The following is a 23,876-nucleotide window of genomic DNA, read 5'->3' on the forward strand; positions in this document are numbered from 1 at the left end:
GTCGGCCGCTTAACCGACTGAGCCACCCAGGCGCCCCAATATTTTTCAAAAAATATGGTAATATTTTGAAATATTTTGAAAAACATGGTAATAGACCAGAACTTATTATTGGATTCTTTGGGAATGTCTGTGAAAACCCAGAACGTAAGGCTGGTTTTAGGTTGTATAGTGACTCAGGCATTCAGGACAATGCTTCGTGTGTCGTGTGGCCAAAGTCTGCTTTGGGTTCACTGACAAACTGTGTTCCACAGGACGCTAATGTCATCCCCGAAACTTAGTTAACAGTTTCCTGAAAGGAAACATGTTGCGAGTGACTTCTCCATGCATTCCAGGACCTCCCTTAACATTACCCTGTAAACAATTTGAGACATGAAAAATAACACTAAAGACTTTCACACACTCAAAAGAAATGGGAAGTTGAAGTTCTAGGGAATAGGATGCTGAAAACGATATCAGCAGAAGGGACTTGAATCTAGACTTGAACATAAATCAAGTGGCTGGATTGAGCAGATCTTACGTCTTCAGCTTCCTCGTTGAGTCAAGTGGCATTAGTAACCCCTACTTCCTCAAGAATATTGGGGGGGTTGCGTTTACAGATGTTTGGACACATCAGAAGAGTTAGTATTCCCTCCGTGACTTCAGAAGTTTAAATATTCTACTCCAGACAGTCTGTATGTGTTTTCAAGTGAGTGTGAGAAGTTGTGAACAGGTTCATTCACAGACCTCTGTTTGATCACCGAAGGAACATACACGACTTGAATTCTAATGCAGGCTCACACCGTGAATTGAACTTGGTGCTGTAATAAATGATCATTCTTCTCTGGAGTAAAGCTGGGCGAGGTCACGATCTCTGAAATTGGATTATTAAACTCTCGGGTTGCAAGAATAGTATTATGCACTGTGAATTTCCCTTAACTTGACCAAGTAAAGTGGCCTTGCGCATGAGGTAAAAGGGAGGCTGACTTCGTTTCTTTAAACAGATTGTTTTCCCAAGCTAACAAATGACCTTCAGCCTATAAAATATTCACATTGTTTTTCCCCCTCAATATGTATTATTTAGTGTATAGCCCTTTAAATATTAACCATCTTTTTTCTAAAGATATGGTATATATTATTTACATCCAGTTACATTATGTTTTCATACTGATGAAATAGGTACATTGGAATCTTTCTGAAATCGTGAACAAATAGGCATCGGGCCAGGTGCACACAACAGGTACCCAGGGAAGTGAATTTTGGTGTGGGCATGATTGACGGAGGACAGTAGGTGGCCTTCTCACGGTTCACTTCTCACACTTCACAGGGAAGATCTAGGAGAAAGAAAAGGTCCAGTATAGATGGACTTTGGGCCTCAGGTAGGCAGACGGACGGCCATGGGAAAAGTCTCTTGGGGGAGATCAAATGTGCCCCATCAAAGGATCCACACGGGAGACAAAGGTAATAATAGTTCAAACACCCCAAATCAGTACTTAATAGGTCACTTGCTTAGAAAACCAAAGGGAAGTTACTGGAAATAGTGTGTCTTTATAAGGATTGTAAAGACTGCTTAAGATGGGATTCATTCCATTTTTACTTAAACTCTCATAGTTTTTTCCCCAAGCCAACATTGCCTTTGAGACCTCCAAGGCTCTTCTGTCATACCTGTGTAAATTACACCTAGAATGACATTTGAGATGACAAGAGACTAGAATCCTAATTAGAGGATTGGAGGGGCCATCTGAGATCCCACTATCGCTCAGGGGATAATCAGGTCAAGGGAAAGCACTTCTTTCTGGAAGGCCAGCAGAATTTGTCCATGTCTTCCTTATTCTCCAAAGGAAAGTCCAGAAGGGAGTAGCTGGCAGATAATCGATCATTTTTGAAATCTTACTTCCCTTAGCAGATAATCGGCAGCACTGTTCATGTATTTATTCACTCAACAAATATTTCTTAAGTACCCAAGACACGCACAGCACTGTTTACTGACTCTGCTGCAGAGCAGATATTCCCTGGGAGTTAGGAAATCACAGATGCTCCGTAGCAAAAGGAGGAGCTGAAGACCAAGGCAGTGGCTAAAAGCAATGGCTTCTGCATGGATGAAACCATCCCATTGTCAGAAGGGAAAACTTGGGGGACCATGATGCATTTTCTGTTTTTAACCCCTCTGCACGGAAATGACTAATTATCCAGCTTCCTCATCATCACCATGGCAAGATTCAGTGGCCACAAAAGAGCAAATATCAGCAAAGACTTATTTGCTTGGGAGGAAATATAGTTTTCCCCAAAAATTTTCGGGCAAATTGATATGAGTGCTACCATAGCACTTGGCTTAACCTCATCATATTTGCTTCATGTCTTTCTACCCCTTCCTACACAGGGATGCTAGGAACCTTGCAAGGGTAGTGACTAGGTACTGGCCATATTTGTATCCCCAGAGTATAGCATAAAACCTGACTTAGAGAGGGCACATTAGAACTGTTTAATGAATGAATGCTAGCAACAAAAGCCTTTTTCTTATTTAATCAATGCAATGGAACTTTTTCTGAATCATGATACACTTTCCTACCTCGTTAAACTGATTTCATCGAATGACTCAAAATATATCCTGTCATTCCCCAGGCTATATAGATTGGCAAGCTCCAAATTCTTTTGATCTCACATCTCTATCAGCAAAAGTCAGAATCATAGACACCCTTTAATAACTATTTATTCATAAATTATATATAAGTACTACTGAACTAATATATTTTCTATAACTTGTAAAAGGTATGCAAAAAAGTAGCAAATTAAAAAAAAATTTTTTTAACGTTTATTTATTTTTGAGACAGAGAGACAGAGCATGAACAGGGGAGGGTCAGAGAGAGGGAGACAGAATCTGAAACGGGCTCCAGGCTCTGAGCTGTCAGCACAGAGCCCGACACGGGGCTTGAACTCACGGACCGTGAGACCATGACCTGAGCCGAAGTCAGACGCTTAACCGACTGAGCCACCCATGTGCCCCAAAAAGTAGCAAATTTTAAAGGAAGAAGTAAAACAAAGAATCTTTATTAGTTTTACTTGTAATGTTGCAGATGTATCAAGAGTAAGCCTAGCATTTTAATATTGTTCACTTGTGCTCCACTGTTTGAAATGAAAGAGATACAAAGTTTCTCGCAAAAGTCATTTTAAGTCACTCGTCCATTTAATTAGTTAAAACTACATAATCTAATCCATAAGTGCATTTAACCAGGACATGTGAACCGTGATAGATTTCAACACCCCAGGAGTAAGATAATGGAAGAGAGAGCTACCACTGTGAGCCCCCTTCCACTCTGAAACTCTTACTCTTTCCACAGGATAATTGAGAAATGGCCATTGCCAGATGGACTGATTAAGAGACCTAGCAATCTGTAGATAGATTGAATATTAGAGAAGCTTAATTCCTCTTACATTTTTATATTTAAAAAACAGAGATACAAGTTCTCATGTTTTCATCCTGAATTACATTGAATCATCTTGCACATCCCAGGGATGTACATATATCTCCACCACCAGCCCAACATCCATGCTCCAGAGACCATGGCTATAGGACATGTTCCTCTCGAGTGTGGTGGTGAAGAGTAAGAATTCTGAAGCCTACGCTTGAATTTGAGTCTCATGTCCACCATTTACTACATGTAGGGCAAGTTTCCTCACCTCTCAAAGACCCCGTTTCCCATTTGCAAAAGGGCGTAACGATAATATGTCAGCACCGACAGATAATATGTCAGCACCGACAGAATCGAGGATTGCGTGTGAGTGCCTTAGCCCAGTGAAAGCTCACAGTCATCTCCCAGCTGCTTTGAGTCAGTCACTGCCCTGTGCTGAATTCAGCAAGTCTCTTAAATACCATGTGCCCTGACAACAACGTCTCACTTCTTTTCCCAACTTTCCATTATTTTTAACTTTTTCAAACAATACTGAAATGGTTGAAGACAATAAAACGAACATCCATATGTTTCTCATGTGGACTCAATGATAATTGATTTTTCTCTTTTTGCTATTTTCAAGTAAGTAAAAAACAAAGTCACAGGATACAAAATCAGTGTACAGACATCGGTTGCATTTCTATACACCAATGATGAAGCAACAGAAAGAGAAATCAAGAAATAAATCCCATTTACAATTGTACCAAGAACCATAGAATACATAGGAATAAACCTAACCAAACATGTAAAAGATCTGAATACTGAAAGCTGTAGAAAACTTATGAAAGAAATTGAAGAAGACACAAAGAAACAGAAAAACATTCCATGCTCGGGTATTGGAAGAACAAATATTGTTAAAATGTCAATACTACCCAAAGCGATCTACACATTCAATGAAATCCCAATCAAAATTGCACCGGCATTCTTCTCAAAGCTAGAGCAAACAATCCTGAAATTTGTATGGAGCCACAAAAGATCCCAAATAGCCAAAATAATGTTGAAAAAGAAAACCAAAGCGGGAGATGTCACCATCCCAGAGTTTAGCCTCTACTACAAAGCTGTAATCATCAAGACAGTATGGTATTGACACAAAAACAGACACAAAGAACAATGGAATAGAATAGCGAACCCAGAAGTGGACCGACAAATGTATGGCCAACTAATCTTCGACAAAGCAGGAAAGAATAGCCAATGATATTCTGACTGAATGATTTCAGTCAATGATTTCAGACTGACTGAAAACAGACAGTCTCTTTAGCAATTGGTGTTGGGAGAACTGGACAGCAACATGCAGAAGAATGAACCTGGACCACTTTCTTACACCATTAACAAAAATAAGCTCAAAATGGATGAAAGACCTCAATGTAAGACAGGAAATTATCAAAACCCTAGAGGAGACAACAGGCAACAATCTCTTTGACCTCAGCCACAGCAACTTCTTACACAACACGTCTCCAAAGGCAAAGAAAATAAAAGCAAAAATGAACTATTGGGACCTCATCATGATAAAAAGCTTCGACATAAGTCTTTTTTAAAAGCAAAGATAGAGGGGCGCCTGGGTGGCGCAGTCGGTTGGGCATCCAACTTCAGCCAGGTCACGATCTCGCAGTCCGTGAGTTCGAGCCCCGCGTCAGGCTCTGGGCTGATGGCTCAGAGCCTGGAGCCTGTTTCCGATTCTGTGTCTCCCTCTCTCTCTGCCCCTCCCCCGTTCATGCTCTGTCTCTCTCTGTCCCAAAAATAAATAAACGTTGAAAAAAAAAATTAAAAAAAAAAAAAAGCAAAGATAGAGGTGCCTGGGTGGCTCAGTCGGTTAAGCGTCCGACTTCAGCCAGGTCACGATCTCGCAGTCCGTGAGTTCGAGCCCCGCGTCAGGCTCTGGGCTGACAGCTCAAAGCCTGGAGCCTGTTTCAGATTCTGTGTCTCCCTCTCTCTGACCCTCCCCCGTTCATGCTCTCTCTCTGTCTCAAAAATAAATAAACATTAAAAAGAAATTTAAAAGCAAAGATAGTCTCCTACATAAACACAATACCATGATTACACTTAAGAATATTATTGGTAATTCAATAGTATCATCTACTGTCTATTTTGTATTCAGAAGTCACCAATTGTCTCAAAACTCTTTCTCAAACTGAGTACTTACCTCTTCCAAATCATGGATTCAGTAAAGGTCCACACATAGCATTAGGTTGTTACATTTTTAGTTTCTTTTCATGTAGAACAGTCTTCTTGGCTTTTTACAATTTTACCTCTTTTGAAGAATCGAGGCTGGTTGTCTTATGTTATATCCCACACACTGAATATGCCTGACCATTTATTTATAGTGTTACTTACTTTGTCCCTGTATCCCCAGTATTTCCTGTAAACTGGATTCAAGTTAAATATTTGGGACAAAACCATTTTTTGAATGAAATTATCAGACACCAGTCCTTAGATCATCCTTTCTGCTCTTTGATTTTGCTAATCCCTTTGTTTTTAGCGATCATTCCATCTTGTCAGTTTCTTCCGTCTTTTGTCTAATCTGGCAATTCTGTACAGATGGGTATGAAAACAGTACCTCTGTCTTCCTATTCATGGACCTTCTGCCGAGCCTTCAATGAAGAGTCTATGCTTTAACTGGTGCCAGGAGTTGAAATTGTCAGAAATCAGAATAAACTCCAGACAGATAAGTTCTAGAAGAGGGTCATGTTTTCCCTGTGGTCCCCAACAGAGTATTTGGATGAGAGCCCTGCAATGTGACAGAAGTTAACTTTCAAAACCTCTCGGTGGCCCAGATGCAAAACATTTAATACTCAGGTATTACCAGTATTTACTAACATTACAGCACTACGAATGTAACACTGGACAAATGGTAAATATAGCTGGCAAGTATGTGCAAAAGTTAATTTGTCCTGGAATGGTTCGTGTGGGAGGCAGAGAAAAGGCACTGCTGTAAATTCCCTATTTGACCCCACCCCTTTGTTCCCATCAGATTTGTATAACGAATTAGGATTCACTGTTACTTCAGTAACGCATTTTTTACTAACAGTTCTTGCTAACATAAAGCGTCGCTCACTGTTGTGTGCACTTAAATTTCCAGGAAGAAAATTTAAAAAACGACTCAGATCTGGAGCTACAGCAAAGTGGTCACATACATTATTCAGAAATAAAAATAAGAGACGGCAAGAAAATATTTCTCAACAGCGTAAGGATCGAAACACTTGCTTGGTACTGAAAAAAAACCCAACTGCCATCATTCGGATATTCTTTGGAATCAAAGGCATGTGCGTCCCTGGTGGCTAATAGGGTCCCTTTTTTCCAACTTGTCTGCATAGGCATCCTTGGGCTGGAAGTGAATTGGCTGATGTTTCCGTGCAGAATGTTAAAATAGCATTTACATCTCTCGTTGCTGTTTTGCTGTTATGTCCACCGATCGCACGGTGGAAACGCCTGGCTCCTGAAATGCCAGAGTGAACACGACCTGATTACAAAATGTCCTGTCACGACTCAGAGAGGGCCCACATGCTCCTCACTTAGCCAGATACAGCCCATCTCTGCTCCCGCCTTTCCGACATAAGTGCACATCGTGGGACCACACGATTTTGTGTTAGCTAGACTGTCTGTGGCCTTGTAGCAGATTAAATCTATTTTCCCGATCAGCATTCACTGAGCACCTACCTTGTGCTAAGATGTGTGTGATCAACTCGTCCCGGTTTGCCAGGACCTCCCGGTTTTAGCGCTGCAAATATGGTGTGTCCTAGAATTCCCCCGTGTCCCAGGCAAACTGGAGTGATTGGTCACCTGGTTCATCTAAGCCCTGAGGATGACAAGGTGGAGCCCCGTCCTTGCATCAAGAAGCACGTGGTCTTAGGGTCAGAAAAGCAAGCCAATTACAAAAGCTTGGAGTAATCAGTACTTAGAATCATGAACAGGGCGCTGTGGACACAGAGAGTTGAATCCAGCTAACTGGGAGGCCAGACATTCCTCCTTGAAAGAGACAATGCTTGAGTGGGGTTTACAGAATGAACAGCACAACATACACGGCTACATTTTGAAAACCTCAAAAGAGGAGATACCTGTGGGATGTCATGCCGTCTTAGACTTTCTCTGTCTCAAAATACATATGTTTGGTTCAGATTCCCACAGTGTAAAGGAGGGATTTTTAGCATTAAGTAAGCAGAGGAGAGAATGGTCATTTCTGGTGTACTTTATTCTGGGACAGATACACCTGACAGTACTTTAGTACTGAAGCTAGTGATAGTTTTCTGAATTAGTGGTGAATATGTAATACCTGGTGCTTTTTCTGGGATTTGTGTTTGAGAACAGTCAGAATGAGTGGCTAAGGAGTGTCCCAGGTTGCAATGGTTAGGGACACCGATGTGGCACCTTGTGGGACAAATCAAGTGAGGGATTTATTTTGGACACGTTTTATTTTGAAAATCATTCAAAGGTACTGAAAAAACGCTATTTAAAAAAATTATATATTTCCATCTGGATTCATTCACCATTAAAAATTTGCCACATTTTCTATCTTGCTGTATCTCTATACATCTATGTGACGATGATGATGAAGATGATTCCTGAATCATTCTAGAGTAAGTTGTGGGAACCATAACCCTTTATTTCTAAATAGTCCAGCATGTATCTCCTAAGAACATGACATTCGCCTACGTGACCACAATATAAGCTCATATTTGGAAAACTAAACACCAATACAATATTTTGTCATACAAAGTCAATATTCAAATTCTGCCAACTATCTCCGTAATATCCTTTCTGGCAATTATTTTTCCAATCGAGTGCCCTATCCAGAATCAGACACTGCATTTGAATACCATGTCTGTTATTCTTCTTAATCTAGAAGACGTCTTCAGCCCTCCCTTGTCTTTTATGACTCACATATTTGGAGTATCCAAGCTGGTTGTCTCATAGCGTCCATCAGCTTGGACATTGTGTTTGTCTGACGTGTCCTCATGATTGGATCCGGGTTAGGAATTTTAGCTACGTAAGTGATGTGTCCTTCTTGTCACCTCACATCCAGAGGCACCTAAAATCACTGTGTCCCACTACTTTGATCACTTGGTTAAGGTGGGGGCCTGCAGAGTTTTTGCACTGTAGAGTGACCAGTTTTCCTTTTGTAATAATGAGTATTCTGTGGGGAATACTTGGAGATTGTGTAAACATCCTATTCTCCATCAAACTTTCGCCCAGTGTTTTTTGCATTTGTACCAGTTTGTTAGGGCTGCTGTAACAAAGTACCACCAAGTGGGTGGCTTACAACAGACATTTATTGTCTCACAGTTGGGGGTCTAGAAGCCTAAGATCAAGGTGTTAGAAGGGTTGGTTCCTTCTGGGATCGTGATGGAATCCTTGACTCTCTCCTAGCATCCACTGGTTTTCTTCAATTGTTGATATTCCTCGGATTGTAGATGCATCACCCTGATCTATGCCTTTATCTTCACATGGTGTTCTTCCTGTGTATATCTGTGTCTGTGCCTAAATCCCCCCTTTTTATAAGGACAAAGTCGTATTGGATTAGAGCCCACCCTAATGACTCCACTTTTACCTGATTCTGCAACAGCCCATTTCCAAATAAAGTCACACTCACAGGTACTGTGGTTAGGACTTTGACATCTTATGGGAAGGACAAAATTCAACCCACAACAGCGTCTATAGATAATACTTGCTGAGATTAATGATAACTCTGATAGTTGCAGAATGGTGATTTTTCTGTCAGTCTTTCAACATTTATTAGTTGGCTTTTGGGGGTTGTGTTTTCATATAATCGATAAACAGAATGTACATCCACCTATGGCTGTATAGAAATGGCCACATGTCTTTCAAACAAAAAATAAAAAACAAATATCAACGTGCACCCACACTTGTGCCCCAAATGGCAGCAGAAAAGGACGGGCTCTCATGGCAAATGTCCTTACCCAGTCAGATTGGCTGGCAGGAGAGCCAGGGCTTAGGGGAACCCATGGACCAAAGTCAGCATGAATGGCAGAAATCAGAGAGTGCAGGTCTTAGGCCATCCTAAACCATGGCTGTGTGTAAGCTACTTCTTGGAATGTCATTGCTTATGGGTTCTTTTCATGCTCCAAAACAAAAGTAACATCGGGGTATGTACCGGGTTCTCAGATTCAGTACTCTGGCCATCTTTAGCGCTTTCTGGATGGGCAGACATTTCTCAGTACTGAAGCCTCAGTCATCATCAGAATCACAGATAAGCAAGAGCCAAAGACCATATAAATCTGGAACTACTGAGAAACATGACTGGGACAGAGATCTGATGTTCCTTTGTGTTCACTTTTAAACCTGACAAAAGAGCTTTGGAATTTTTTGTAAAACGCTATACTCCATCCATAGTAAACATAGTATAATTTATTTCCAAAGGCTATTGACCTCAAATATATAAATCTCAGTGGTTGTCCCTTCTACGATGTTGTGTGGGTGTATGCTGAAGCTGCTGTATCAACATGACACAGACAAGGTGGCTTAAAGAACAGTAATTTATTGTGTCATGGCTCTGGAGGTTAGGTGTCCAAAACCAAGATGGCAGAAGGATTGGATTTTCCTGAGCCTGTGAGGGAAGGTTCTTTTCCAGGTCCCTCTCGTTGGTTATAGGTAGGTTTCTTCTTCCTACTTCTCTCTGCATTGTCTTATCTTTAGGCATATCTCTGGGTCCAACGTTTCCCTTTTTACAAGAGCATTAGTCATAATGGATTAGGGCCATCCTACTAACCTCTTTGTAACTCCCTTGCCTCTGGAAAAAGAAAAAAAAAAAAACCTATGTCCCAACAAGGTCACATTCTGAGGAACTGAGGGTTAGAACTTCGGCATATAAATGGGGGGGCACGTAATTCAACCCTTAACAGATGCATTTCAACCATCCACAGACTTTCCTCATGTTTACATGGGCAGAATAGAAAGTCAGGGGTGTGACTGCATGAAACTAGATGTTAATTATGGAACCAAAATGGTACTGAATCCCTGTCTTTACCCTTTCTGCAGGTGAAAAGTCAGTGCTGAGCCTGAAAACAGGAAAGATGGGGTTACTAAACTTTTTCCTGCCATCCATCCATAGGGCTGTGGATTTTACACTTACCTGTATTTGGAATGACTCTTCTCCTCTGGCTGTAGAGATTTTTAAGTGGGTTTGGGTTGCCACTCACCATCCAAGAGTGTGCTATATGGACCTGTCAATTGGTTAAGAGCGGAGGTTACCAGCAGTCGAATTAGTGACAATATTTATTTCTTACAGAAACAAATAGACCGTTGGGAAAAGCATTTTATCTCTTGGTGCATTGTTTCCGTGCATTTATGTGACATCCGAGCAAATGAATTCTAAAGAATATGTTTAGGGAATTTTCAGGGGGGAATACCTATTTCTCCCAGCCAGAGAGGGACCCGGAGCCAGTTGAGATGCTTCGCAAGTTTTTAATTCAAAGCATGGGAGGACAGAAAAGATGGAAAACAAAAAGCCAATTACCTGAGAACTCTCTGCCAGAAGCTAGAGGAAGATTGAGGGAGGAGGTAGGGAGGCTTGCCTTCGCAATAAATCCTGCAACTCAGTGTCTCTCCCTTAAAAGCGATAGAGTTTCATTCTAGTCCTAGCACAGATTCTCTAACCTCCACCTGTGTTGTGTCCTTGTATAGAAACGGGCAACGCCTGGGGAGAATATTCACTCTCTTCCCTTGCTTTCTTGATCAGGTCACAGACATAAAAGAGAAACTGAAGCTCTCTAAAAAGGTCTGGTCGGCGTTGCCCTACACCATCTGCAAAGATGAGAGCATGACGGCGGGCGCGTCCAACGAAGAGGAGTGCTGGAATGGACACAGCAAAGCCAGGTGAGGGTGACTCATGGTGCTACGGCTGGGGCAGTGCGCATCCAGCCCTGGACGCCTCCCCTGGCACAACTCTGCAGACCCGTTTATGCAGAACGCGGCGGAGGGTGGAGGGACAAGGCGTCACTTAGCCACAGCTGTTCAGGGTGACAGGTTTGACGGGCACCTGGGAGCCCTTACTCTCAAGGTGCCATTAAGCGTGGAATCCTCGTTCCGAATGCCTCGCCTCTGGACGAGGACAGAGGAATGGTGACAGATGCCAGGTTCCAGATATCCCGAAACCACAAAGAGCCTTTTATGTTCGCTTAATGACTTTAAGACAGCAGAGCTATTTTTATCTGCAGCTAAATTTGCACGGCTTTCTGTTTTTTCCATCACAAGCTAAACAGGAAGTCCAACTGTAATGTCTCTCACCCTTGGAGAAAAACAGTTTTTGATGTGCTCTTTGGAAGGGAAAGGGAAAAAGAAAATGACCAAGGGACAACCAGGAAAGTGTCCTCAGAGGTTCCCTGCCTCGAAAAGTCCCACTGGGACCTCCTGATGAGAGATGGCTCTGTTCCCATCCTGCCACTCGGCTGCCCAATGCTGCTGCCACTTGATACGGAATTTCTGAATTTCTTAATTCAGGCCAGAAATAGGGTTGGCCCGAGTTTTCATAGGGTGGAGGAGTTGGACAGGGGAACCGGCTGGGAGTTGGCAAATAGGGCAGGACACCAGGAGAGGAGGCTGCCGGAGCACGCCTCAGCGGGGCTGCAGGTGGGCAGAGCAGCTGGTAAATTGGACTCAAGGAATCTTTGGGGATTGACCAGCAGGTGGAGAAGTTAAGAGGGGGGTCTGTTCTGCGCCTTCGTGGGTGTTTTCAAGCATATGAAGCAGCTGTGATCAAAAGGAAACAGGAAGGTACAGGGATATTAAGTTCAGAAGCAGCTGCAGAAGGTAAGCAGGGGTGCAAGTGAGATGCTCATTAGGTGCTATTTCTCACACTGCTGAGTGGAATTTTTTAAGCATCTATTGGTAATGATATTATTAGCCATACTAGGGAGAGCTTCGCGAGGCAAAAACAAGACAGCTATGGAAAGAGCCGTAATCATTTCAAGTTGCTCCAGAATATCAATATCCAAAATTTAGATCATGAGCGTAGACAGGTATTTGTCTACAGTATCAACAACATGCCCCTCGAAAATGCTTTAGTAATTTACCAGTGTCCAGCCTTGTAGGAAAGAAACCTTTGGCCCGAAAAATTCAGCTGTGAAATTGAATAGTTTCTAATGTGTCTTTTCCTAATGATTGTACAGAAAGACACTGTAAAGGATGACCAGATGGCCTAATGAATAAAGTGGTTGATTTTCTGAACTGCTCTGTTACCCATCTGTGTTTACCTTTCAGCCTTGGACTAAATGAAGGCTGTGTTTTGAACTACATTCCCATGGTTACACAGGTTGCTGGCTATTAGTGCATCCACAAAAAGAAATATAAAGAACTGTTACAGGTGGGAATTGGGGAGGGGACTATATACACTCCATCAAGAAAATGAATGGGGACAATGATGACCATTAAAGTTAGAGCCAGGGGAGAGCGGGTTCAGCTGAATTTCTCGTACAGATCAAGAATGCAGAAGGGTAAATGCTTAGGCTAAGGTTGCCCAACTAGCAAGGGTAAAAGCTGGAAATCTCCCAAATCCAAGCCCAGTATTCTTTTCGCGTCAATATCCTGACTCTAAAACAAATGGCTGCTAAATATTGTTCTCCCCCCTGCCAGGTTAAGAGAACAAATGAAACAGATCCTTAGCTCTATAAAAGATTTAGTGGATCTACATTCATTCATTCATTCATTCATTCATTCATTTCCTCAGTCCATCAGCAATGTTATTGAGCACTCCCTCTGCCCAGGCGCTGTGCAAGGCTCCGTGAATTAAGTGTTATATGACATCAGTGATGTCTGTCAACCAATGAAAAGCACAGTGGCTGGAGACAGGACCGTGGATTTTGGAATGTCAAGGACCATACTGTTGCACTGTAGGTTTGAGAAAGGACCACACAGGTGGAGAACCACCCCAAGCAGTACTTAGGGACCAGATTTGAATTTTATCCTTAGGTCAATGGGATCCCACTAGGGGTCTGTATGCAGGTAAGGGAAATTGTGAAAATTAATGCAATAAAATCATTTGCAAGGATATTCCAGAACCTAACCCAGTATGCTATTTTAAAAAAATGAGGCTGTCAGATATTTGTGACTCAAATTATCTTCTCATTGAAAAATTAAAATTTCATAGTTTCTTTTAGTTCCTTTTTAAAAATTCTTCCACTGCAATGAAATCTTAATAACTTTATATTTAATACCATAGTAAGTAGATAACCCATAAAGACTTGTTGAATTACATTTAATTGAAGCTTTGCTCTCATTCTCACCCAAATATTAATTGATGTAGAACATATGAGAGATTTTTTTTAATTCCACTGAACTATTTTGTAAGTTGAAAAATCCACTTGTAATGCAGATAATAACTATTTTTCCCTACATTTGAAGTATGGATTTTCAGGTGATAGGGCTTCTTAACAGTTTTGTAGGAAAGAAAGAAAGAAAGAAAGAAAGAAAGAAAGAAAGAAAGAAAGGGTTATTCCTATCAAAGAACTTGGTTAAAAAAAAAAAACCTATCAACAAGTGTTAATGGATTATGGAACAGAGGTGCCTATTAGCCTCGATAGAGGTGGTAATGGTCTTGAGCTCCTAACTCAAGCCTGCTTGATGAGACCACTGGCAACCCAGACATTTCTTCCTCTCTTTATGTTTTTCTGAAAATTTTCAATGGTTTTTGTTTATTTTTGAGAGACAGAGTGCAAGTGGGGGAGAGGCAGAGAGAGGGGACAGAGGATCCAAAGTGGGCTCTGTGCTGACAGCAGAGAGCACGATGTGGGGCTCGAACTCACGAACCATGAGATCATGACCTGAGCCAAAGTTGGATGCTTAACTAACTGAGCCACCCTTTATGTTTTGTCCATGTGACTCCTATAGCCACATGTTTCCTTGCATACCATTTCCTTGGCCCTCTCATCCTAAGTATTTGACCCAACTTGTCTTCCAACACCCATATTTCTCCTGGCTGTTTTTGAACACCACTCCACAGCTCTCTCCCATACTTCCTTGATTCAGGAGCATAACTATTTCCCATGTTAACATTTCTGAAATCAAAATGACAACTACCATGGATATGTCCATTTCCTCCGGTGTGTCATATTTTCCCGAATAGCCGTTACTAAATGAGTGGCACCTGTTGACATTGATGATGACTTTATTTTTTATTAAGTTTTATTTATTTTGAGAGAGACAGAGATAGTGAAATTGGGGGAGGGACAGAGAGAGGGAGAGGGAGAGAGAGAGAAAGAAAGAGAGAATCCCAAGCAGTCTCCACGCCACCATCACAGAGCCCAACATGAGGCTCAAACCCACCAAGCTGTAAGATCATGACCTGAGCAGAAACCAAGAGTCAGAGGCTGAACCAAATGAGCCACCCAGGCGCCCCGACATTGATGCTGACTTTAAATAGAAAGAGCAAGATACACATAGATGTGGCTGCTATGGCAGCCGCTGGGTGAATCTGCTGTATTCAGATAATGGCCAAGGGTCTGGGCGCAGTGGCTCCTCTAGAATAAGAACACCCCCCTTCATCTTCCTGCTCCCACCCTGAGTCATTGCTGGCAGATCTCACTCTGCTTCAGTAGCTAAGCAGGTCTGGAAACAGGAGGTGAGCTAGAGGGAAGAGAGTGTGCCCTTCAAGGGGAGGAAAATGCCGGTGTGCCAACGTCCTGTCAGCACTTAAATCTCCATTCTGTCAGAAAGACTGGTTCCCTGCTTCCCTTTCCCTTGCCAATGTTTCGGCACAATTTAAAGACCAGGTTGTAAATTCTAAAGCAGTTCTTCTCAAATGTTACTGTGCCGGTAAAATTCTTGGGGCACGTGGGAAAAACGCAGATTATGACTCAGTGAGTCTGGGCTGGGACCTGAGATTCTGCATTTCTAACAAGCTTCCCGGGGATGCCGTGTTGCTGATTCAGGGACTGCACTTTGAGCAGTGAGGCTTTAAGACAGAGTTGCCAAATTTGGCACGGAACACCAGACACCAAATGGAACACACTTATGCTAAAAAAAGGATTCACTGCTTATCTGAAATTCAGATTTAACTGGCAATCCTGTAGTTTTATCTGGCAGCCCTCCTTTAAGCCCCTATTAACATGTAAGATACTCCCTTTTTCAGTTCACGCACACACCTCCGGGAGCATGTTACAATTTGTTGTTTTCTCTTTGCCTCCACGCATAGCCCTGATGTTTCCTTTAATGGGGCTTTCCTTATATTAAAAACAACAACAGCAACCGGGCCAAGGAGGTCACGTGGCTCAGTTGTAACGTCAGTCGCTGAAGGTAACAGGAGCACAGGCCAGGTTGAAGTCATCTCGACAATGAATAGCTTAGGCTTAACCTGCGCATCGGAGAGAATGTTAAGTTGGAAATGCTACACAGCCTTCACAATGCAGGGTATTGTCCACACAAAGCCCTGGTCTCCGATGAGATGCCCTGTGGGCTAAGGATGGGTACTTTGATTCCCTGGCCAGTACTTGACTCGATTAATGCCTTCATTCATGCTGCTAAAACAGACACATCATGGTCTGGGTGGCTGACGCAGAAACTTATTTCTCGTAGTCTGGAAGCTAATAGGTCCAGACCAGGGTGCCAGCAGAGTTGGGTTATAGTGAGAGCCCTCTTCACGGCTTGTAGCGAGCTGCTTTCTCTCTCTGCCCTCCCATGGCAGAAAGAGGGTTCTGATCTTTTCTTCTTCCTCTAAGGGCACTAATCCCATCATGGATGTTCTACTACCTTCACCTTCACCTAAACCTAATCACCTCCCAAAGGCCCCATCTCCTAATACCATAACTTTGGGAGTTGAGGGGACACAAGCATTCCGTCTACAGCAGTTAGTACTCAGATTCGCATCCTCCTTTGCTAGAACGGCTAGCAAAGAATTTTCCTCAGAATTCTCAGCAGTGTCTGCCACTCAAGAAAAGCAGCCTGGGAGGCATCTTCAGTGACCGATGATGGGAAAGCAAGTGTGCAAATGTAACTTCTTCCATTTCTCACTTACCTAAGCAAATTCCTAGAGAGAAATGAGAGACGATGCAGCCACACTGACTCAACTCAGACAAATAGGAATTGAAAGGAAGTTAGTAAGTAAGGGAGGAAAATCGATAATAATCTAGAGGTCCACGGGGGAAAACAGTAAAGCATCGTTGTGCGGGTTACAAATCTAGGCCTCCTAAAGTTCCCAGAGACCCTGGGAGGACATGTGCGGCCATCTGTCACCCCTGAGAAGGGCACTGTGGGCAACCGGGTGGCGGGGGCGAGCTGGGGGCACAGGAGCTGGAGGAGAACGACAAGATGGAGACAGGAAAGAATGGGCTCAGCAGGCAATAAAACTTGTATATGGTTAGCATATGCAGGCTGGAACTTTCCACGTAGCAGCCACAGAAAAAATAAAACCCTCATGGTGTTCCTATAGGCTCTTACTTTGGGCTCCTATAGAGGCAAATTCTTACCTTTTTGAGACCACAGCTATGTCAAATTACATCATCTGTATCTTCCTTAAGGATTGTTTCCGCTTCATGGGGATCGTTTTTCTAAGGCCATAGGAGTTAAGAAGGAAAGATTAGCACCGGAGATGGTGGGAGGAGCCAGAAAAAGGCAACAAAATGTGAGAGAGGCCAGTCTCAACAGCACATGGAGTTCATGATGGGACACATGTTGTTTCAGAATCGCCAGGGTTTCTGCAGTCATTTCCGGATTCCTCCCGCCCCTTCTTAAAACTACCCCGCAGCTTCCTGCTGCCCCTCCTTGTAAGCCGTTGTCTAGCCCTCAGTGTCTAGCGTTCCTGAAAGTGCCTTCCGGAAGGAGGCAAACAAAATCCTGGCTGAGGACGAGGATTGATTGGATCGGTTGAAAACAGAGCATTCGCGGGGAGCCTGTGCTGGTTTTTTAGGCCCCCGGTCCTTGCAAAAATAACTGGGTCCCCAACGAAATCTTTCCTCGGGCCAGGAGGGAAATACAGTAAATTGTAAGAAATAGGAAACCTAGAGAAATCTAGAAAACAGATCAGTCACTCTCACCAGCCACCGAGTGGATTGACTAAGCCAAGAAAATAGCAAGTCATGACTGGGTACGTTTGAGCAGATGCAAGCGGGATGAAATGATGCATGGTGATGAGAAATGTGTCAAAGACAGTGACCTGGCAGATCTGGCAGGACAATATTGTTTTAGTCTGATTGCAGAATATGTCCCAAAGCACTCTAGCTGCATTTTAAAGAACCGTGAGTATCTGATGTATACCCAGCCAGGCAACCACATCAGGAAGGTGGGCAGTCTGTCTGGGGAGAGAACTGGAGACTGTCACACCCAGCATTTCCGGGCATGCACCTCCCTTCTGTGCACACCTGGGAGGAAAGACCCCTTGAAGTCTGACTCTCCTGGGGGAGGGGGACGCTGCATGCACCTCCTGCAAGTGGTACAAAATGCAGCTACAAATACCAGGAAAGGAGCATGTTGCTGTCAGCCGCTCAGCAGCCCTGACACCTGGCAGGAGGGCCTTTTGTCCTGTGCACGCTGGAGTCCGCTGCCTCTGGTTCTATGAAGGAAGAATGGATAAGAGGGAATCTTGCCAATGAGCAAAGAGGCCAAGTCCAAGAATGTAGCTTCTACTCGCTGCTGCAGTCAGTGAGCTGTGTGTCCTTCAAGGGTCCCCGGTTTCGTGTCATGCGTTCTCCAGCTAGAGGAAAGCCACAATGAATCATTCTTCTGCACAGGAGTCTAGGCTTTAAAAGTCCCAATTCTGACGGTCCCTGGTTGACTCAGTCAGAAAAGCATGTGACTCTTGCTCTTGGAGTCATGGGTTCCAGCTCCACATTGGATGTAGAGATTACCAAAATAAATAAATAAACCTAAAAGTCCAAATTCTCCTGCCATCAGACATTCCTATGAAGCAAGCCTGGCATGGGAAAAGCCATGTTAACAATTTAATTTTCATAAGAATGCATTAGAATTGTGTAGTATGTTAGATTTTTAAGCATTTTCATATACTTTCACTCAATATGTCAGTTTATGGAACAAATAAGGTAAGTATTATTCATGTAAATATAAAATACATAATCATATAAAGTAGCTAAGTCACTTGCCCACGATCACACTGCTGGGTCCCAAAGGATCTCAGGTCCTAGGTCAGTCTCTGCACCTCTGACCGTATTTCAGGGTCACGTCCCATTGAAATACCTAATGTCATAGACAACTCTAGCTTAGCAGCCTTCAAGAATGTCTGAACCCACTTTAGTCATAAAGTCACAGTATGCTTTGAGTAATTTCACTTTCCAGTCAAAACAAAAAAAAAAAAACAAAAAAGGAAAGGGGGAAAGGAAACTATATCAAGAACTTCAGAAAAGTTACACTTAAAACTGAGATTTTTTTTTTAATTGTGGTAAAATATACATAGCGTAAAATGCGGCATTTTTACCACCTTTAAATGTAACAGTTCAGTGGCATTAAGTACATTCACATTGTTGTACCCCATCACCACCCACCATCCACAGGACTTTTTCCTCTTCCTACACTGAAACCCTGAATCCATTAAAGACTCGTTCCCCACTCTTCCCTCTCCCACCTCCTGGCAGCCACCATTCTGTTTTCTGCCTCTCTGAATTTGACTACTCTAATTACCACATATAAGTGGAATTGCACAAGATTTGTCTTTTTGTGTCTGGATCATTTCACTTAGCGTGTCTTTAAGGTACACGCATGCTGTAGCGCATGTCGGGATTTCCTTCCTTGTTCAGGTGGAGTGGACTGTACATATAGACCACACCTGGGTACCCATGCATTCGTTGATGCACTCATGCGTTGCATCCATCTTTTGGCTGTTGTAAATAATGCTGCTATGAACAGAGGCGTAGCGATCTCTGTTCCAGTACTTGCTTTCAATTCTTTCAGATTGAAAATTCCAAAGGTGGAATTTCTAGATCATATGGGAAGTCTGATTTTTCAAAGAACCGCCATACTGTTTTCCAAAGCGCTGAACCATTTTGCACACCCTATACCAAACACAAGAATTCCAATTTCTCCATGTTCCCAAGCCTATGGATGGTAGCAACTTCAGTCAGGAATGCCAGCTCTGCTGGCCTCGTCACACATCGCTCACAGCAGCCTCCGTAGACATTTCCGCAACCAGCGCCCCTATTTATGGCTGGGTCAGCTCTTGTGGTTCTTATTATGATCACAGGATGCACTTCAGCAAGACACCATCAGGGTACTTTGAGAAACAAGATGTATTACTTACGACCTGGAGAGGGCATGGCACGCTCAAGGGCCACACAGCAAGGTCAAGGGGAGCGGGGATGACCTTGGGCTTTACCTTCATTTGGGTCTAAGTGTGGGGTGCCTGGAGTTTCTCAGGTTCACTGTTGATTGGCTAATTTACTAATGTAAAACCTATGTGTGGGAATTAGGGCATGGGAAGGGAGATATGGGTCACTCAAGCAGTGAGTTCTCCGGGTTTCCGAGGGCTTCCTGAAAGGGAACCTTCATGGGTGAGAGCAGTCTAGCCCCTTACCTGGTTGTTTTGCTAGTGGCTAGTGGCCGATATGTTGACTCAAGATGCGTGTCTTTGAAATGGAGGCCTGGACAAAATCAAAAGCTTACACTCCACTCTGCATCCTCACCAGCACTTGTTATTTTCTGTTTTGTTTTGTTTTGTTTTGTTTTGTTTCAAAATAATAGCCATTCCAAACAGATGTGAAGTTTAAAACTTAGATTTGAAGAAAGCCTCTGAAAGAAGTTCTGGGTACCACAGGTTCACAATCCCTTCTCTGAGATCCCTGTGACCATATGTGTTTCTGAACTCGAAAATTTTTTTTAGATTTTTGGAAAAAAATCATCAGAGTGCACATACCATAGGCTGCAACTCGCAATCAAACACATTAAATTTCTGCAGCAAGATGTATTACTATTCCCACTACAGTGGGATAAGTGAAATGTATGATTAGCCTCATTTCAGATCAGATCAAGTTTTACTAATAAGGAGATGGCAGGAAAGAAGGAAAAAAAAATTTCAGAAATTTTTTCCAGACAAGGACCTGTATTCACATTCTACTATTTCATAAGACTCTTAAACCCACAGGAATAAATGAATACGTAGCTTAGAATTAGAACTTGCTGGCGAGACATGGATTGAATGCAGCTCATTTGTGACAACGAGCAGGACTGAATCCGCTTTTACCTTTCTTCTTTTTTAATTTTTTTAATGCTTTATTTATTTTATTTTATTTTATTTTTTTGAGAGAGAGACAGAGTATGCATGGGGGAGGGGCAGAGAGACAGGGAGACACAGAATCCGAAGCAGGCTCCAGGCTCCGAGCTCCCAGCTGTCATCACAGAGCCCGACGTGCAGGCCGAACTCATGAACCACAAGATCATGACCTGAGCTGAAGTCAGATGCTTAACCGACTGAGCCACCCAGGTGCCCCCACTTTTACCTTTCTCTGTCCAGTGTGCCTTGTGTCAGGAGCAGGAGAAAGAAGCATCTGTCTTAAAAACAAACCCAGGCCAGCACCTGGGGACCCCAGCCACCCCCCCCTTCCTGCCCTGGCTTCCACTTGGCTCCTGCTGACCCCACAGGGTACCACCAGGCTAACCTTCCTTACAGGTGTCTCCCTTCTCAGACTTTTACTGGCTTTCAAATCCCATTAAGTCGTGAGAACTGTGTGTCCGTTTCCCCCACTGTGCAGCTCCTTATGCCAGAACAACCATCGGCATTAATGAGGTGATAAGAAATACAAATACAGGTAGGTTAACATGTCTGTCCTCCTGGCAAGCCCATTCATAGATCAACTGAAAGGAGTGATTTTGAATGGTGACAATGACAGGCACTGTGGCTGGCCAGTGGGAACCTTCTGTAGTGTCAGGCAACAGAGCGTGACAGAGAGTGTCACCTCTGCCAGGAGAGTCCCAGCACAGAGCCTGAAGCCACCCACAAGGTTGAATGTATAAGTGCCCCCCACCTGGCCAAATTCCTACGGGACTCTTTCACCCTAATCGGCTCTAACGTGTAGATGTAATCAAGGGGGCCTGTATCCACAATATGAAATGAGATGTGGTCTTAGCCCATTTGAGCTGCTGTAACAAAATGACACATCTGGGTAGCTTATAAACAACAGAGATTTATTTCCCACGCTTCTGGAGGCTGAGGTCCAAGATCATTGGGGCACGAGCATGGTCGGGTGAGAGTCCTCCTGTGGGTTGCAGATTTTCAGCTGTGTCCTCACTTAGAGGAAGGGTTGAGCTAGCTCCCTGGGGCCTCCTTCATGAGCTCTGCCCTCGTGACCTAATCCCCTGCCGAAGACCTCGCCTCCTGAAACCATTACTTTGGGCATTAGGTTTTTATGTGAATTTGAGGGGAACACAAACATTCGGACCCTAACAGATGCGATAAAAAATGAATTCTGCAGAACTACTGAAGATTGAGTTCCTCTACATGCCCTTGCAAAATAGAAGGTAACCTAAAGTGGGGACTCCATGCTTGATTGTTCACGGATGCCACCTGCTTGCCACACCCAGCAAGAAGCGTGACATGACAAACAACGACGCCCTTTTACACCTTCCAATCTGTCCTCATTTCCGGGTTCTCCTCGCGCCAGGTAAATGTGCATCCAGCCTTGGAGCCCAGGTTATCTGTACCAAGATCCTGCTTCCTTTCCATGTCTCCCCAAACTGTCCTGGTGCAAAAATAGAATGCTGTCATACACGAAGAAGTTGGTGCCAAATCTAATAAAGGGAAGAATAGTATGGATTCAAAGATGCATCCATTTCTTCGGGCTATGAGTGTTTCACAAAGCGATCAAGCCTGAGTTCCGGGCTTCTCTGGATCCCTCAAGTTGCACTCTGGACATCCATACGTTTGGCCTTAGGAGGTACCTCTGGAGTGACAAAATGGCCATTTTCTTTTTCAACTGTGCCTTCTGTTTAAGTTTCCACATTGTATCTGAAGTTACCCTTTGAATACGCCGAAAGGAGAAAAGGTTCTTGAGGACACAGGGGCATTGTTACTTGTTTTTATTGTAAGTGGCTGAGCATCGGTAGGCACAGTTAGAGGCTGGGTTTATTTGGCAGCGTCTCATTGTTCCTGGACGCTCAGACTCCCAGGGGGTCGCATTCCCATGTAAGCTATCGCAGGCGGCTGCTGATAAATGAGTCTCGGCTAGCCTCGCGCACACAGCATCTGAAAGCAACAAAGCCTTCCCCTGACTCAGCACAGGTACTGCTGCAGGAACCGTCGTCCAAAATATCGAGGGGCAGCCCCAGAACGGCCGGTCACCTTTCGGCCACTCTCAACTCCTGCGTCAGCAAAGGCTAGCTGCACTTGCTAGCATTCATTCCAGTGGGCTTTGGAATTAAGTGGAGCTCATGGAGCTCCGGATATATAATTGATGTCGGCAGCAGTCAATCCAATGTTATATTTTAGGAGTCAAGTGCGGACTCTAACAAGAATTTATTAATATGCCAGATATAGTGAGAGACAACACAGAAGTTATGCTCTGCTGCAAAAATAAAGAGAAATGGTCCCCAAATTTTAAATTTTTCAATTAGGGCATTTTTTAGGGCAGTAAATACTGTGAAGCTTTGTGGAAAAGGATTTGCAATGTGCTCTGTGTGTTTTATTATTCATTACGTGGTGAACATTGTGAAGTCGATTTTGTTCAAAATATGGATGAAGATGTGGAGCTCATTCAGAGGACTTCTGATTTAAAATGGATAAACCAATTCATACACAAATACATCATGCATGAGATTTCAATAGCTGAAAAATGGCTTAAATATGAAAATCTCTCTGTTTCTATTTCTTCTTTTGGAGGCTGATGGATAGAGGGCCTTTGGTTTCCAGAACTTGGAAAATCACCTGCAGGAAGGGGAAGAATTTTAAGAGGATGTATACTGTACAGGGATATGTAAGTAGGAAAGACAAAACAGAGGAATGGACATCTTCCCAGCTTACAGGGCACCACAGTAGAGGCAGTGCAGGAATGATGATAACCGCAGCGAGGCAGGGCGGCCCCAGCCAACGCGCCCCTGTCCTAGATTTCCTGATTCCCCCGAGATCTACTCCTCCTCTCTCCATCTTGGTCGGTGCCCTGAATGAGAATCTCTACAAACCACATCACCTGGGTGCCCTTGCCCCCTGGCTTCCAGCGGGCTTCTTCTGATGGGAGGCAGCACGTGGTCAGAAGGAGGGACTAGAGAGGTCAGGGCGTCATTCCCCGGCTCCCTCCCCTGAGTGGCCTTGGTTTGGCAGTTGCTGCATCATTTGGTGGCCGTCTGTGACTTCAGTTCTTGCTCATTCTGGTGGCAGTTCCTTCCCAGGGGCTCTCCTGCTGCTAGCAGCCTTGGGGTCCTTTGTCAGCCAGCGCTGGTTTCCCTGTTCCCACCTTTATAAGTCGTCTCTTCTTCAAACTCTCTTTATTACCTCTTTGAGTGTGCCATCTGTTTCTTACCAGGACAAAGACAAATATAGCACCTTTGTAAGAATTAGAAAAAGGCACCCATATG

The 23,876-nt window shown here is 43.5% G+C and overlaps 1 protein-coding gene across 1 annotated transcript in view; it reads left to right on the forward strand.

Moving 5' to 3' along the window:
- GPC6 (glypican 6) overlaps positions 1–23,876 on the forward strand; it is a 1,113,495-nt gene that overhangs the window by 1,079,093 nt on the left and 10,526 nt on the right. Inside the window, exon 7 of the mRNA XM_047873699.1 lies at positions 11,116–11,252. Coding sequence (XP_047729655.1) covers positions 11,116–11,252 — 137 coding nt within the window. The remainder of the gene's footprint in view (positions 1–11,115; positions 11,253–23,876) is intronic.

The sequence above is a fragment of the Prionailurus viverrinus genome, chromosome A1, assembly GCF_022837055.1.
Source record: "Prionailurus viverrinus isolate Anna chromosome A1, UM_Priviv_1.0, whole genome shotgun sequence".
NCBI classification, from domain to species: domain Eukaryota; kingdom Metazoa; phylum Chordata; class Mammalia; order Carnivora; family Felidae; genus Prionailurus; species Prionailurus viverrinus.